The sequence below is a fragment of the Myotis yumanensis genome, unplaced genomic scaffold (assembly GCF_028538775.1).
Source record: "Myotis yumanensis isolate MYYU_CA2020_CCGP unplaced genomic scaffold, mMyoYum1.0.hap1 SCAF_14, whole genome shotgun sequence".
Taxonomy (NCBI): domain Eukaryota; kingdom Metazoa; phylum Chordata; class Mammalia; order Chiroptera; family Vespertilionidae; genus Myotis; species Myotis yumanensis.
This window is the reverse complement of record NW_027223765.1, coordinates 44404590-44419086: the sequence shown is the minus strand read 5'-3', so window position 1 is coordinate 44419086 and position 14497 is coordinate 44404590. Positions and strand designations below refer to the sequence as shown.

The following is a 14497-nucleotide window of genomic DNA, read 5'->3' as shown; positions in this document are numbered from 1 at the left end:
GAAACATCGACGAGAGAGAAACATCGATCAGCTGCCTCCTGCACATCCCCCACTGGGGATGTGCCCGCAACCCAGGCACATGCCCCTGACCGGAATCGAACCTGGGACCCTTCAGCCTGCAGGCCGACGCCCCATCCACTGAGCCAAACCGGTTTCGGCTACATATATTTTTTAACTGCATCCCAGTTTCTTTTTATTTCTTTTTTGTTGTTTTCCTTTTTTTTTTAAGTATGGAAGCTCAAGTATAAGATGTACATTTTTATTTTAAAGCTTTACAGAAAAAAACAAAAACAGAATAAAACAAAAAACCCCTTTTACATTCCACAAAAATTGACAGAAAAGCACCTAGCCAGAAGAGCAGATCGGTCTGAAGGCCCCATCCTGCACACCCCATAACATCCTCTTGGTGGGACAGGGGATAGTCGGTGTGGGACAATGCTGAGGGTCACCTCTCCTTTCTCCCAGAGCTGTCCCCTGTCCTCCCACCCCCAACTCCAAGCAACTCCCAAATACATGTGGAATCAGATTTCTAGTTTTTCTTTTATCTTTCACGCACCACAGTTATTTCATAATTTTTTTGTTTTAATTTTTTTATACCAATGTAACTAAAAGGTGGGAGGGAAGGGGAGGCAGACAGTGTATTTTATGCCTATAAATGGGTGGTGGTGGGGACATGGGGCTGGGCAAACAGAATACATACAGTCGATATGGAAACATCAAGGTTTTGTGTTGTTTTTTTAAAGAAGTATGATCAGTATTATCAGGAAGCATATGTATAATGTTTAATCACAGTGGTGTAGCAAGTGTGTGTTTTTTTAAAAAAACTGTCTTTCTTTTTTTTTTTTTTGAGAGAGAGAGGAAGGGAGAGGTTAGAGAGATAGAAATATCTGAGCGAGAAAAACATCATTGATTGGCTGCCTCCTGCGCCCCCCTCCCCGCCCCCACAGTGGGCTGAGCCCGCAGCCCTGACCAGGAATTGAACCAGTAGCCTCTTCGTTCCTGGGTCCACACTCAACCACTGAGCTAAACTGGCTAGGCGGAAACATTGAGGTTTTTTTGGTTTTGTTTTTTTTTGTTTTTTTGTTTTTTGAAACACTGAGTTTTGATAGCAAAACGTGGTGGGGAAAGCAGGCCTTGGAGACAGAGACAGGTGTTTATCAGCTTTGTTCTCAGGGTTTGATGGCCCCATACAGGTCGGTGACACAAATTACTGTGTGATCTGTGTGTGTGGGAGTGGGTGGTGGGGGGGAGGGACAAGGGAAGGGAGCAGAGTTGTGTAAGAAAGGAATCGAAGGAGTGCATAGCATGTCCGGTTAGGGTGAAGCAGAGGTTTTACAATTGCTGCTTTCTCTTCAAAGCATCCAAGTCATTCTTAAGAGCTTCTTGTTCTGATTTGTCTGTAAAGTCTGCACAGACCTCAGCCCATTGATGATGTCCTTTGTTTTTCCAAAGCCGATCTCATTCAGCACACTTCGGATTTTGTTTCCCATATCCTCTACAAGCGCCCGATATTGGTTATGTGTGGTGAGCAGTGACTCAGTTTCATCTTTCTCCATCTGTAAGGCTGCCTCCAAGGTTCATGGTGCCAGAGCCAGATTTGTTGGTTTGTAGCCACGGCATTGCTGAGGATGGTCAGCTTCTGATGGGTAGTGCAGCCATTGGTTTCTCCTGCACTTCCACCACATTGGATGGAATCCCAGCAGCCTCTGATCTTCTTTTATCCATCTCCAGCCTTCTTTTATTTTTTTTTAAATATATTTTATTGATTTTTTTACAGAGAGGAAGGGAGAGGGATAGAGTTAGAAACATCGATGAGAGAGATCAGCTGCCTCCTGCACACTCCCCACTGGGGATGTGCCCGCAACCAAGGTACATGCCCTTGACTGGAATCGAACCTGGGGCCCCTGAGTCCACAGGCTGACGCTCTATCCACTGAGCCAAACCGGTTAGGGCAATCTCCAGCTTTCTTATGAGGATCACCCCAGCAAAGCCATGATCCAGATCCCATAGATAGACAGATGAGATGCCGCCTTTGAAATACAGATCTTGATACTGGTCAAAGGCATTGTTGGCTTCCACCTCCAGCTTTCTCACCTGAGCAGAATGCATGCCCCATCTTCCATCTCCTATAGATGGTGACCTATAGGAGTCCCCATCTCTGTTGTAGTCACACAAAAGGTAATCCTTTCCCACCATCTTCTTGGACGATTTTCAGTGTCTGGTTAACAAAAGACAGATTTTCACTTAGACTGGGACCAGGTCAATCAGGTCAATCTCGATTTGCTGTAGAGGCAGGTGCCTCATTAAGTCCAAGGCACAGTCCAGCTGCTGATCATTCATGGTGGTGATGGCGGCAGAGCCCCGGCTCCCAATTACCCAGGTGTCCAGCTAGTTACATCAGGGGTCCTCAAGCTTTTTAAACAGGGGGCCAGTTCACTGTCCCTCAGACCGTTGGAGGGCCGGACTATAGTTAAAAAAAAAAACTATGAACAAGTTCCAATGCACACTGCACATATCTTATTTTGAAGTAAAAAAACAAAATGGGAACAAATACAATATTTGTATTTGCATGTGGCCTGCCGGCCATAGTTTGAGGACCCCTGAGTTACATAGATATTAAGGATAAAATAAATGTTTGATTCCAAACAAAAAATGTCTCCTTTGTCAAGATATTTTTTATCAACTCCAGTGTTTTTTATTTTGCAAATAATTTCTAAAAACAGAATCATTTATTATATTTTATTTTATGACCTACCTTTCTCTACTTGAATTATATACTTTAAACATTTCATTTTTTCTGCTATAAAATGGTCTTCTATGACATTTTTAGTGATTGCATAACAGTCTATTGAATGGATACATGATATTTTTCAGTCAATCCTTTATTGTTAGATACTTAGGTGGTTTCCAATTTTTCACAAGCTATGCAACTCTATTACACCCTTGTTATCTCTTTTTTAAAATCCTGACCCAAGGACATGTTTTTATTTATTTTAAAGAGAGAGGAAGGGACGGGGGGAGAGAGAGAGAGAGAGGAACCTTGTTGTGAGAGAGAAACTTCAATTAGTTGGCTCCCATATACCCCCTGACTGGGTTTTGAAACTGTAACCAAGGTATATACCCTGACCAGAAATTGAACCTGAAACCTTTTCAGTGTATGCTTTTGTCAACTGAGTCACCCAGCCAGGGCACCCTTCTTATCTCTTAATGTTTAGTTACAAAAGCAATATATGCTCTTTCTAAATAATAATACAATATAGAATTGTGTAAAATAAAAAGCAAAGTTCCCTATTTCTATTTATCAGCACTTTTATTTCCCAGCATTTCAATTCCCCATGGGGCAACCACTGTTAATAGTTTACTGTGTACTCTTCTGAATGCTTTTATTTCCTGACTCCTTTTTTTCTTTCCTTCTATTCTATTAACCTATAGCCTTCTGTTTTCTGCTCTTTTCATGCTCAGATTTAAGCAGCCTCTTTACTCTTATTTGCTGGTTAGTCTGGGAAACCTGACAAGCATATCTGTTAGAATTATGTGTAAATTCAGACAAAATAACTTCTGAGCAAAGCCCTCACATCTCTCTGATTAAAGAGCATACATTTCACTGGTTACCTTTTCTGTTTTGCATTTCGACTGCTAGTAGGCCTATTAAAACTGCCCCCTGGCACTCCCAGAGTCAGATAGTTGGAAAAGTAACCTTCAAATAATTGAGGTGTTGTTATCTTTACTTTTCATAAGCTAAGAGTAAAGTACATTTAAGAAACATTTCTGTTAACTTTTCACGTATTCATACAACTGACCATGAAAGAAAAATTCTATCTAATAGAGAACAGCAATTAGAGATTTTATTTCAGTGTATTGATTCATTCATTAACTATTTACTAAGTGTCTGCCATGTGCCAGGCACTATATAGATATTAGGACTGTAAATATAAAAAAAAAAAAGCTCTTGCCCGGCCAGTATGGCTCAGTGGTTGAGTGTCAACATTTGAACCAGGAGGTCATGATTCGATTCCCAGTTATGGCACACGCTTGGGTTGCCGGCTCAATCCCCAGTGGAGGGCGTGCAGGAGGCAGCTAATCAATGATCTCTTTCATCATTGATGTTTCTCTCTCTCTCTTCCTCTCCCTTTCTCCCTAAAACGGTTAAAATATAGTATATATATATGCTCTTTGCCTTCTTTTTTTTTTTGAGCTCTCACAAGCACTATTAAGGAAGCACCAAACAGTGTATTTTATTGTCTTCTTTGCCTGGATCCTCCCTTTAAAATCTGCATTTGAGCATTTTGTCTTTGAGGCATGTGGCAGTAAATTTAGTCGTCTGTTGATAACACATTGGTACTTGAGCCTCTGCACATTTCTCTGTTATTTTCTCTCCATTACAAGTGTGGTTATAGCCCAGCAGCTGCAGTAGCATTTAGCTTTAGAGCAAAAGGGAAGCCCTCTGGCTACCCAAGTAGGTGGATATCTCAGGTATTTGGACTCCCTTCAGGTCCTTTTGGTTAAACTTAGTCCAGAGATTTGGCGTGGCAATTCACAGCATTATCTAAGGCTCACACTCTTTTACCTTCTTTCTTTCTTCTTTTTTTAAACTACAAAAATTGCTGAAATGCCAGGAGTTTGGTTAGAAATGAGTAGGGAAGTTTGGCATGTCTTTAATCCTGTGCTCAATGTTGTTGGTAATATTAGAAGAGCAGCGGAGCCATGAATCCAGTTATGCTCTTGGCTACAGCAGCCTACCCTGACTTAAGCGCTTCTCAAATGAAAAAAGACCCAGGGCTTTAGTTGACAGTAAATGCAACCTGAGCCAGTGATGTGACCTGGCTGCCAGAACAAGCAAATGTGATCTGAACCAGCATTAATAGAAGGCTGGTGGCTGGGACAAGTAAGGTAATAGTCCCAGAGTACACTCTGCAGTGGTCAGATCACACCTGGAAGATGGTGTTTCCTCCTGGGCACTGCATTTTAAGAGTGATGTGGACAAGTTGGAGTATGCCCAAGTTGGGCAACAGGATGATGAATGGCCTAGAAACTATATCCTTTGAGGAACAGTTGGAGAAACTGAAGTAGTTTCCCCTGGAAACTAGAAGGCATGAGGATGTGGGATAACCATTTTCAAATATTCGCAGGGCTATCATATAGAAGAGTTGGACTCCTCTGTGAAATCTCAGCAAACACAACTTAGGCCAGTGGGTGTACATTACAAAGTGGCTGATCTTGTCCCCATAAAAGGAAGAATTTTCTAGCCCTTATGAACATCCAGAAAATAGCAGCTCTGTAAGGTAGTGACTATACCTTACTAAGGGGTGTTAGGACGGTGGCCGGCTGACTGAACTTCAGACCATTCATGAATAGGATGGGAGGTTTGGAAAGATGACCTGATCCAAGCTTCTTTCACAGTCAAAGGTTCTAACAAGGAAACATTAAGAAGTAAAAAAAAAACAAAACAAAAATTACTGCTTTTTCTCTTAGACCACATACAAGCATTAACCACAGAAATTATGTTAAAATTGATGCTAAGGGCAAATACCAGTTATGAAGTTGGAAAGCAAAAAATCCATAGGAACTTTTCTGTTTTCCCTGATGGTTGTGAATTTTGTTTTAGTAGTGTTTGTTTGTTTGTTCTAACTGAATGAAAACAGGCCGATGCTTTATCCACTGAGTCAAACCGGCTAGGACTATGCTCCTCTTAATATGTTGTTTGTTTGCAGGACACTATATTTTGATAAGATTACTCTTAATCCAAAATTATAAAGCAGCATTTTGGGGAATAGCAATCTGTATTCACATGTCAAACAACCAGCTCTGTTGTGGAACAGCTGGTGTTTAAAGTTCATTAACCGTTAATAACGAGGTAGCATACAGAAAAATGTGTGCATTGGGATAGTTTGGCCCTTCCCGACAATCGGTGAAGTAAGCAGGCTGGAAATAATTATTCCTATTTTATTCAGCATCTAGTATGCTAAGAATAAACTGCACTAGTCCATCTTATGTCCTAAAGAAAGTCTATAGCAAACATTACCATTGATGGCTGAGGATACTCGTACTCGACTCTCTTCTTGAAAACAGGGATGCTAACAGTTACTTCAAATAAAAATCCTAAGGATGTGGACAGAACAATGTTTGCTAAATAGGGTAGATTTGACCGGACAGTGTGGCAAAATGCTTAGGCCCTCTGGCTGTCAGAGACCTGGGTTTAAAATTTTTGTTCTGCCACCTACTGCCTGAGAAATCACGGTCATCTCAGGAAGCCTCAGGGTCCCTATCAGTACAATGGGAATAATAATAATAGGTTTTGCCTTTTTTGGTTGTTGGGAGGATTAGATAGAATAATGTGTGTAAAGGCACGAACACGGTGCTGTTTGTAAAAATTACATTTATTGTGGGTTAATATCCAGTTTATTACGCATTTTTTAAAATTGGGGTTTTATTGTGTGTTTCCTATTTACTTTCACTGTGCAGTTTATACTTAGCATAGTAGGTGCTGAATAAATCCTAGTCAGCAATACCATGCTGGACCAACAATCAGTAACAATTCAACTGAGCAAGTCAAGAGCTTCCTGGGTGCCCCGCCCAGTACTAGTCCCTGAGAATACAACGCTGCCTGAAATTGGGCCCTTGCTAACAGCGATGCACAGGTTGCTGTGGAGGCGACCTGCCGTTCCAGAAAGGTCTGGAGATGTTGTTGTGCGTATTGAGTGACTCACAGGGATCCAAGCCAAGACAGGTGAGAGGGGCCTTAATAGAGAGAAAAAGCTGAGTGAGGGCTCAGAACTCTTACATCAGCAGACTGTTTTGAGTCAACTGTTAAGCTAGTCATGCAACCTCTCAGAACCCGTTTCCTTATCTGTAAAGAAATAAATAATGAGGTCTACGTACTAGCCATGATGCGAAGACTCAGTGAGGTGACCTTTGTAAAGTACTTGCTTGGCACATCAACTGGCACAGAATAAGTGTTCAATGTTTGTTACCATTCCCAATGTTTTCATTTAATTTAATAATACCTTATAATTATGGACCGGGATCATTCCAAGCATAACTCATTCCTTAGTCGCTGGACTGCGAAGGAGGGTGCCAGGACTCATAAGCCACCGTTCAGCCTCGAAGAGCTTTAAGACAAGGCGGCCGGCGCCTGATTCATAATCCAAGTCAAGCGCCGGCGTGACGTCCCCACGTCCTCGAGGTGCAGGGGCGGGACCGCGCGGAGCGGGGCTCCCAGGGTCACGTGGGTTCCGGTCTCGCCCCGGCGGAGCCCGTCCCCCGCGGCTGCAGCTGTGGCGGCTGCGCCTGCGCAGAACCGAGCGCGCTCTGCGGCTCGCTCCGCGGTGAGGCGGCGCGAACAGCCTGGGGCCGGTGGATGGCTCTGCGGGGCCCGGAGAGCGCGGGGCCCAGCTCCCGCGGGCCGGTGGAGGAGGCGGGGGCGGCCGCCGAGGAGCGCGAAGCGCCGGCTGAGGCGGCGGCGGCGGCAGCCGCGCCGCTGGACGATGAGGAGGACGATGGCCGCGGCCTGCTGCGCTGGGACGGCTTCTCGGCCTGGCTGCACTGCGTGTGCGTGGTGGGCTTCGACCTGGAGCTGGGCCAGGCCGTGGAGGTGAGGCCCGGCCGCAGCGGTGTCCCTCCGCCCTGTCCGGGTTCGCGCCCGGGCGGCCTTTGCAGAGTGTGTGTCCTGTGCCGGCCTGGACCCCGGCCGCCGCGCATCTGGGCGTGGCTGGCCGCCCCTCCGCCTTTCGGGGCGGGCTGCGGTCTATTGGCAGTTCCCCTGGGAGCATCCTGGGCTGCGGCTGGGGGTGAAAAGTTCTCTCAAGGCCCCTCCCAAACACTTGCTGTTTTTTGTGTGTGTTTTTGTTTTGTTTTTGTTTTTTTAACCCGGTGTCACCAGAATAACTGACATGGTTAGCGGCACCTGGAGGAGGCTGCAGGCGGGATGTTTGGGACTCTTTCAAGAAGTAAACAATGCCCTTGACATATGGTGAAATATAATAGCCAAGCTTCTTACAACATACTTCTTTTAGACTAAGAGATTGTTTTGGTTATTCACAGTAGTAACTCTTAGAGCATTTTAGTGAGCCTGAGCCGAAAGGCATAGCATGCATGTTCTCATTTTCCTCCTTTTGTTCCTCACTTCTGTTATTTCTTGATGTTGCTTCTGAAGCAGTCGGCCTGAAGGCTAATACGAAGAAGGACATAGGGAATATCTTTTGCTTGTGAATCTGTCAAATTTCCTATCTGTATGGCATCTTACTGAAAGGCCTTTGAATCTTAATCTGTTCTTGACATTGTTTAGGGTACTTTATGTAGCATAGGAGATTGCTTGTCTTTATGTGTCCAAGAAAAACTTTATCAGAAGGTTGTAGGTTTGAGATTTTCTTTTTTTGGTAGTGATGCCATTGTAGTGCACCATCTCATTTTTACTTCAGTGACATGAGTTGGCTAGGAAAATTGGCCAGGGAGGTGTTTCTTAATTCGAAAATACTGCTTTTGTATTCAGCCTGTCTTCTCTATGTTTTATCATTATGTAGTCCCATACACGGTTTCCACAAAGATCTAGGCATTATGCTGGTTGCTGGGCATACAAATATGAACTACATGCCCTAAACTATATTTGTGGATTGAGACTACAATATAGGGAAAAACCAAGAATTAATCACAGTAGCAGATAGGGCCAAATGTGGTGCCTGGCACATATGGTGTTCAATAAGTACTTGCTGATAGAACGAGTGAGTACAGGAACAATTCTTTATCTTATTGAGATAGAAACAACTGGTTCCCAAAGAATTTGAAGAAGACATTTATAAACCATCTATTGACTATATTGACACATTAACCTGAAATTATATGTGTAGCAAACTACAATTTAACCAGAAAACAATGGTTTGGGTTGTCGCAGTTTATTGCATTTTTATATAGCTATAGGAGATCATTTGGGACATTCTTTTTAACAGTATGTTTTTCTGACCAAATAAAGAATACTTAGCATAATTTAGGTGCTACAAAAATGTGGATCATTAAAGGTCTTATTTTGAATTTCATTTTCCATAGTATGTGCTATTGCAGAATTTTCTTTAGGTCAGTTATTCATAATTTTTTTGCATTCTGAAACTTTAAAAAAATATATGATGAACTTCATGAACTCTCTCCATTAGGAAAATGCTTACTAATGCAAAATTATGTATTTGTTTCTATGTACTTTCTGGGGGTTATCAATGGACCTTATAGTCCATTGTCTCTAGATTAATTAAGAACCATTGACTTTAGAAGGTGTAGGATGAGAGTGGGGAAGATTCCCTAATGAAGGATCCAAAGACAGATAAACACATTAAGTGAGATGCAACACAACAATTTTGTTTTGTTTTCCTAAGAAACATAGAACATTGCATTTTGCCACTTTTAAAGAAAAAGGAACACAGATTAGAAACTAATACAACAAAATAGTTGAAAAACACATAGTATTTTACCTTTGTATTATGGCCATACCCAGGCCAAAAATGGACAGGAGGAGTGGCTATAATGGGATAAGAAGGTGTGTGTAGCCTGGCTGGTGTGGCTCAGATCTATGAACCAGGAGGTCATGGTTCAATTCCAGGTTAGGCACATGCCCAGGTTGTAGGCTCAATCCCCAGTAGGGGCATTCAGGAGGCAGGCAGTTAATGATTTTCTCTCAATGATGTTTCTACATCTCTCCCTCTTACTTCCTCTCTGAAACAAATAAAAATACATATTTTTTAAAAAGGTGAGTGTAGAATTGTGTTGGAGAAGTGACATATAGTAGCCCATCTCTACTTCCTATAAAGCACAGCCATGGGGACTCAAAAGGAAAATTAGTTGAAGAATAGGTAAAAACTAAGCTTGGACAATAATATCCTAGATTACCTACCTGTGCTATAAAAAAACACAGTCATTGAATCTTAGGCCTGAGAGACTTAAGAATCTGTTCTGCCAAGACAGAAAATACCATTTGCAGATTTTAAACAAATGCATGAACAGTGCCACTTATTTAAGTTTAAATCCCTACTAAAGTGACTATAGAATATTGATCAGGAACTCTAGATTCTAGAGCTGGTTTTAATCTGTGTGACTTTGGGTACACTACTTTGCTTGTCTGAGCCTGGTGCTGCTCCTCTGTAACAGGTTAACAGTACATTTGTCGTGGCGTTGTGAGAATTAGGTAAGTTAATGTTTGCAAAGCATTTGAAATAGCATTTGGGACCCAGTAAGGCTTATGTAAGCATTTAGAGTCCTTTTTTCTTTTTTAAATTATATTTTTATTGATTTTGGAGAGGAAGTAAGAGGGAGAGAGAGATAGAAACGTCAATGAGAAAATCATTGATCAGCTGCCTCTTGCACGACTCTCCACTGGGAATGGAACCGTGACCTCCTGGTTCATAAGTCTTTGCTCAACCACTGAGCCACACTGGCTGGGCGAGAGTCCCCTTTTCATTTTTGATGGGGAGAACCTCTCACTTTTTGCTTTGTGAAAATGAAGCCTTTGGACTTCAGTTTTCTTACTTGTAAGATGAAGTTGAGTTACTAGAATCAGTACTTTTTTCTTCCTTTTTTTTTAAGTAGGGGAATATTTTCCCCTGTGTACATAAAGACCTGGCTAATCTGGTTGAAATGTTGCCTGTGTGTGTATATTTGGTTATAAGCAGCAGAAACTAAGCTACAGCTCAAGCAGAAAAGGGGAACTTGCTGTAAGGCTATAAAGGTGTTTTAAGATAATCCAACGCACAAACCTAGTGGGGCTTTAGAAAATGGCTAGAGCCCAGAACCAAGCACACATCTTATTTATGCTCTTGTTTTATGGATTTTGTTCATGCTTTATGCTCCCTGCAAACTGACTGCCTCTACTTCTGTGATACTTATGGTAGTGAAGTTGCCCTTTTCAGCCACTTCAATGGAGAGTGAATTTCACTCTCCTTCCAAACACTAGAGGAAGGTACTCAGGCCTGGTTTGGGGCAGATTATCACACTGATACAGTCAACTGAAGACCTAGGTGGTTGGGGGCAGATTATCACTCTGATACAATCAGCTGAAGACCTTGTTGCACAAAATGTCAGGGTGGGGGGGACCCTGTCTGAGTGAAGGAGACAGTTGGGGGCAGGGTATCTTTGGATGTAGAAGAGCCAGCAAAAGGTACAGACTGCAGGAGGTGTACTTAGCTTCTTTTTTCCCCTCTGAAGTGGCCCTGAAACATCATCAGAGAATCCAAGTGTCCTGTGGAATAGGTTTGAAAGTCTCTGGATTTAAAATAGTCTCTGTTACTTCTAGATCTGAAATTACCTGATTATCTAGAAAAGCCTTAATTATCTCATTACAGAATTGCCTTATTTACTCAAGTTCCCCTCCCCCCCATTGAGTAATAATATGCTCATTGTTGAAAACTTGGCAAGAAAAAAAATTATAAACACTAGAAAACATCACTCATATTAAGAAACAACTGCTATCAGTATTTGGCATTTTTGTTAATGCTTTTTTTTTCCTTTACATAATTTTGTATCTGTCAAGGATTAATTTGATTGTTAGTAACAGAAACCCTGCAGAATAAATTTAAGCAAAAAGATTGATTGTGAGGAGTCTCTTGGGACACAGTTACAGGAAACAGGAATGAACCTTATGGAATTTGGAAAGCCCCAGGCTTTTTTGCCTTTGTTTCTGGAGCTGTGTGGTCTTTTGTCTCTGCTTTTCTTTGCATGTCTTGTTCCATTCTCCATGCCGAGGGTGGTTTCCTCTGCAAGTGTCTCAGTTTCAGCTCCCAGGTTCTACTTGACTTTGGGTTACCCTGGTACTGATTTTAGCCACTCTACTCTTATTCTGGAATCAGACTGAAGTGTAACTCAAGTAGTGGAATATCCGATTGGCTCAGAATGGGTTAAGTCCTCTGTTTTGTTCAGTGAGCTGTAATCAGGAGACAGGGTCTCAGTAACAGTAATGGCTACTTAAACTCACTGCTGCAGAAGGCAGGAAGGAGACACTTTCAAAGCATGGGCTGTAAAAGTCTGCTTTTATTGATAAACGTTCTTATAAACAATTTGCCAGATCATTGAAGAGTCTTCATAAATATAATTTTATGGACCATAATTTATTAAACCATTTTCCTTAATTTGGATATTTAGTAGTTTCCTTTTTTAAAAAATATTTTTTTTATTGATTTAAGAAAGGAAGGGAGAGGGAGAGAGATAGAAACATCAGTGATGAGAGAGAATCATTGATTGGCTGCCTCCTGCACGCCCCACACTGGGGATCAAGCCCACAATCCAGGCATGTGCCCTGACAAGAATTGGTGACTTCTTGGTTCATAGGTTGCCGCTCAATCACTGAGTCATGCCAGCTGAGCAACTTCTGTTTTTTTGAGTCATTGCCTGTTCCCCCTTATCCTCTAAGCAGGGTGGAGCCTGGAGTAGTCACCAATTTTCTTTATCTTAGCAGTTTCTGTTTATTTTTCTGAGAAGGATAAAGACAGTTATGTGAAGGGTTGTTTCTTTCACTCTTTAACTGAGTGATCTGTAGCCCCAGTATTTGATCATCAGCAAGTTTACTCTTTTAATTCAAATGGATGTTATGTGTAATTGTATGTTGCTGTACTGTCTCATTGAATCATCTGTTCAGCAGGTATTTATTGGGCACTGGTATGTTCTAGAGATAAAGCCTTGATCATTCCCTCATCATCAGGTGGCAATTGAGCAGGGAAGGTAGGCTATTTAACAGTGAGTGCTTTGGTAGGATATTCAAGGTCCTCATAATAGCCTTTAAATTCCCTTGTGAACTAGTAGAACTTCATAGTTCTGTGATTTGAGAATTAAAGCTTTAGTGTCCTCTTGAGCTTCTTAGGCTCCCAGATTTTACAAAGGCTTCTTTGGTGTTACTAATCTTTAATTCTGTTATGAAATTGTATAATCCCAATCTGGAGATAATCTAGGGCATTCTCATGTCCAGTTAGTCCTGTCACAAGTACTTTATATTTTTGTATTTACTAAGATGCCTGATGTAAAACATGGACAATTATATATAAACTTTATTCTTTTTTAAAAATATATTTTATTGATTTTTTACATAGAGGAAGGGAGAATAGAGATTTAGAAACATCGATGAGAGAGAAACATCGATCAGCTGCCTCCTGCACACCTACTGGGGATGTGCCCGCAACCAAGGTACATGCCCTTGACTGGAATCGAACCTGGGACCTTTCAGTCCGCAGGCTGACGCTCTATCCACTGAGCCAAACTGGTTAGGACTATTCTTTTTTGAGAGCAATGCTTCACTGTCCATTTCATATTCAAATTGATCAAGCTTTTCCTGTGGCATAATTTACCTTTGATCTTGAGAGAGCTGGAATCTTAGACTGAGGCCCAGCCTGTCCTAATACTGTGATGTCAAGTCATTTTTTCTACTTTAAACATAAGTAAATAAATATTTTCATTTAAGTATAACATACATAGAAAAAAGTACACAAATCCTACGTCTGTAGTTCAATGAATTTTTATAAAGTGAACATACCATGACACTACCATGAGTTTAAAAATACCCTGGATATTATTGCTGCCCCAGAAATTTCCCTTCTTTCAGTTATGACCCATTCCCTTTTCCCCTTCAGCCCCTGGCAACCACTAATTCACTTTCTGTTTCAGATTCGGTTATTCTGTACATTTCATAAGAATGGATATTGTGCATTTTGTGTCTGGCTTCTTTCACTTAGTATAAGGTTTTCAGGGTTCATTCATATTGTGTGTATTTAGTACTTCATTCCTTTCTATGGTTGAATTTTATATCAATCTAGCAGGGAGGGTAGACCATTTAATAGTGAGAATGGATGTACTATATCACATTTTGTTTATCATTCAATGGAAATAAGGATTATTTCTACTTTTTTGGCTATTATGAATAATGCTGTTTTGAACATTCATTCACAAGTTTTTGTATGAACATGTTTTCACTTCTCTTGGATATATACCTAAGAGTGAAATTGTTGGGTCATATGATAACTATGTTTACTAAATTGTTATCCACTATGGCTGCATTTTCACATTTTCATCAACAATATATGAAGGTTCTAATTTGTCCATATTCTGTCAGCACTTGTTATTGTCTGTCCTTTTGATTACAGCCATTCTAGTATTAGGTGGTATCTTATAAGTTTATTTGCATTTCCCTAATGACTAATGATGCTGACTGTCTCTTCATGTGTTTATTGGCCATTTGTATATCTTTTTAAAAAATAAATTTTTATTGATTTCAGAGAGGAAGGGAGAGGGAGAGAGATAGAAACATCAATGATGAGAGGGAATCACTGGTTGGCTGCTTCCTGCACGCCCCCTACTGGGGATGGAGCCTGTAATCCAGGCATGTGCCCTGATCAGGAATCGAAGCATGACCTCCTGGTTCATAGGTCGATGCTCAATCACTGAGTCACGTTGGCCGGGCAAAATGTATTCTTTATATATTCTGTATATTAGACCCTTATCAGATATATGATATGCAGATATTTTCTCTCATTCTGTG

At 41.3% G+C, this 14497-nt stretch overlaps 1 protein-coding gene and 1 pseudogene across 3 annotated transcripts in view; one reads left to right on the top strand and one right to left on the bottom strand.

Annotated features, from left to right (window-relative positions):
• Nucleotides 1-245: 245 nt before the first annotated feature.
• On the bottom strand, nucleotides 246-2444 carry LOC138992716 (F-actin-capping protein subunit beta-like; annotated as a pseudogene).
• A 4899-nt stretch (nucleotides 2445-7343) lies between these two features.
• DENND6A (DENN domain containing 6A) overlaps nucleotides 7344-14497 on the top strand; it is a 47778-nt gene continuing 40624 nt past the window's right edge. For all 3 annotated transcript variants that reach the window (XM_070390858.1, XM_070390857.1, XM_070390859.1), the window contains exon 1: nucleotides 7344-7591. In XM_070390858.1, coding sequence (XP_070246959.1) covers nucleotides 7358-7591 — 234 coding nt within the window. In that variant the 5' untranslated portion in view covers nucleotides 7344-7357. The remainder of the gene's footprint in view (nucleotides 7592-14497) is intronic.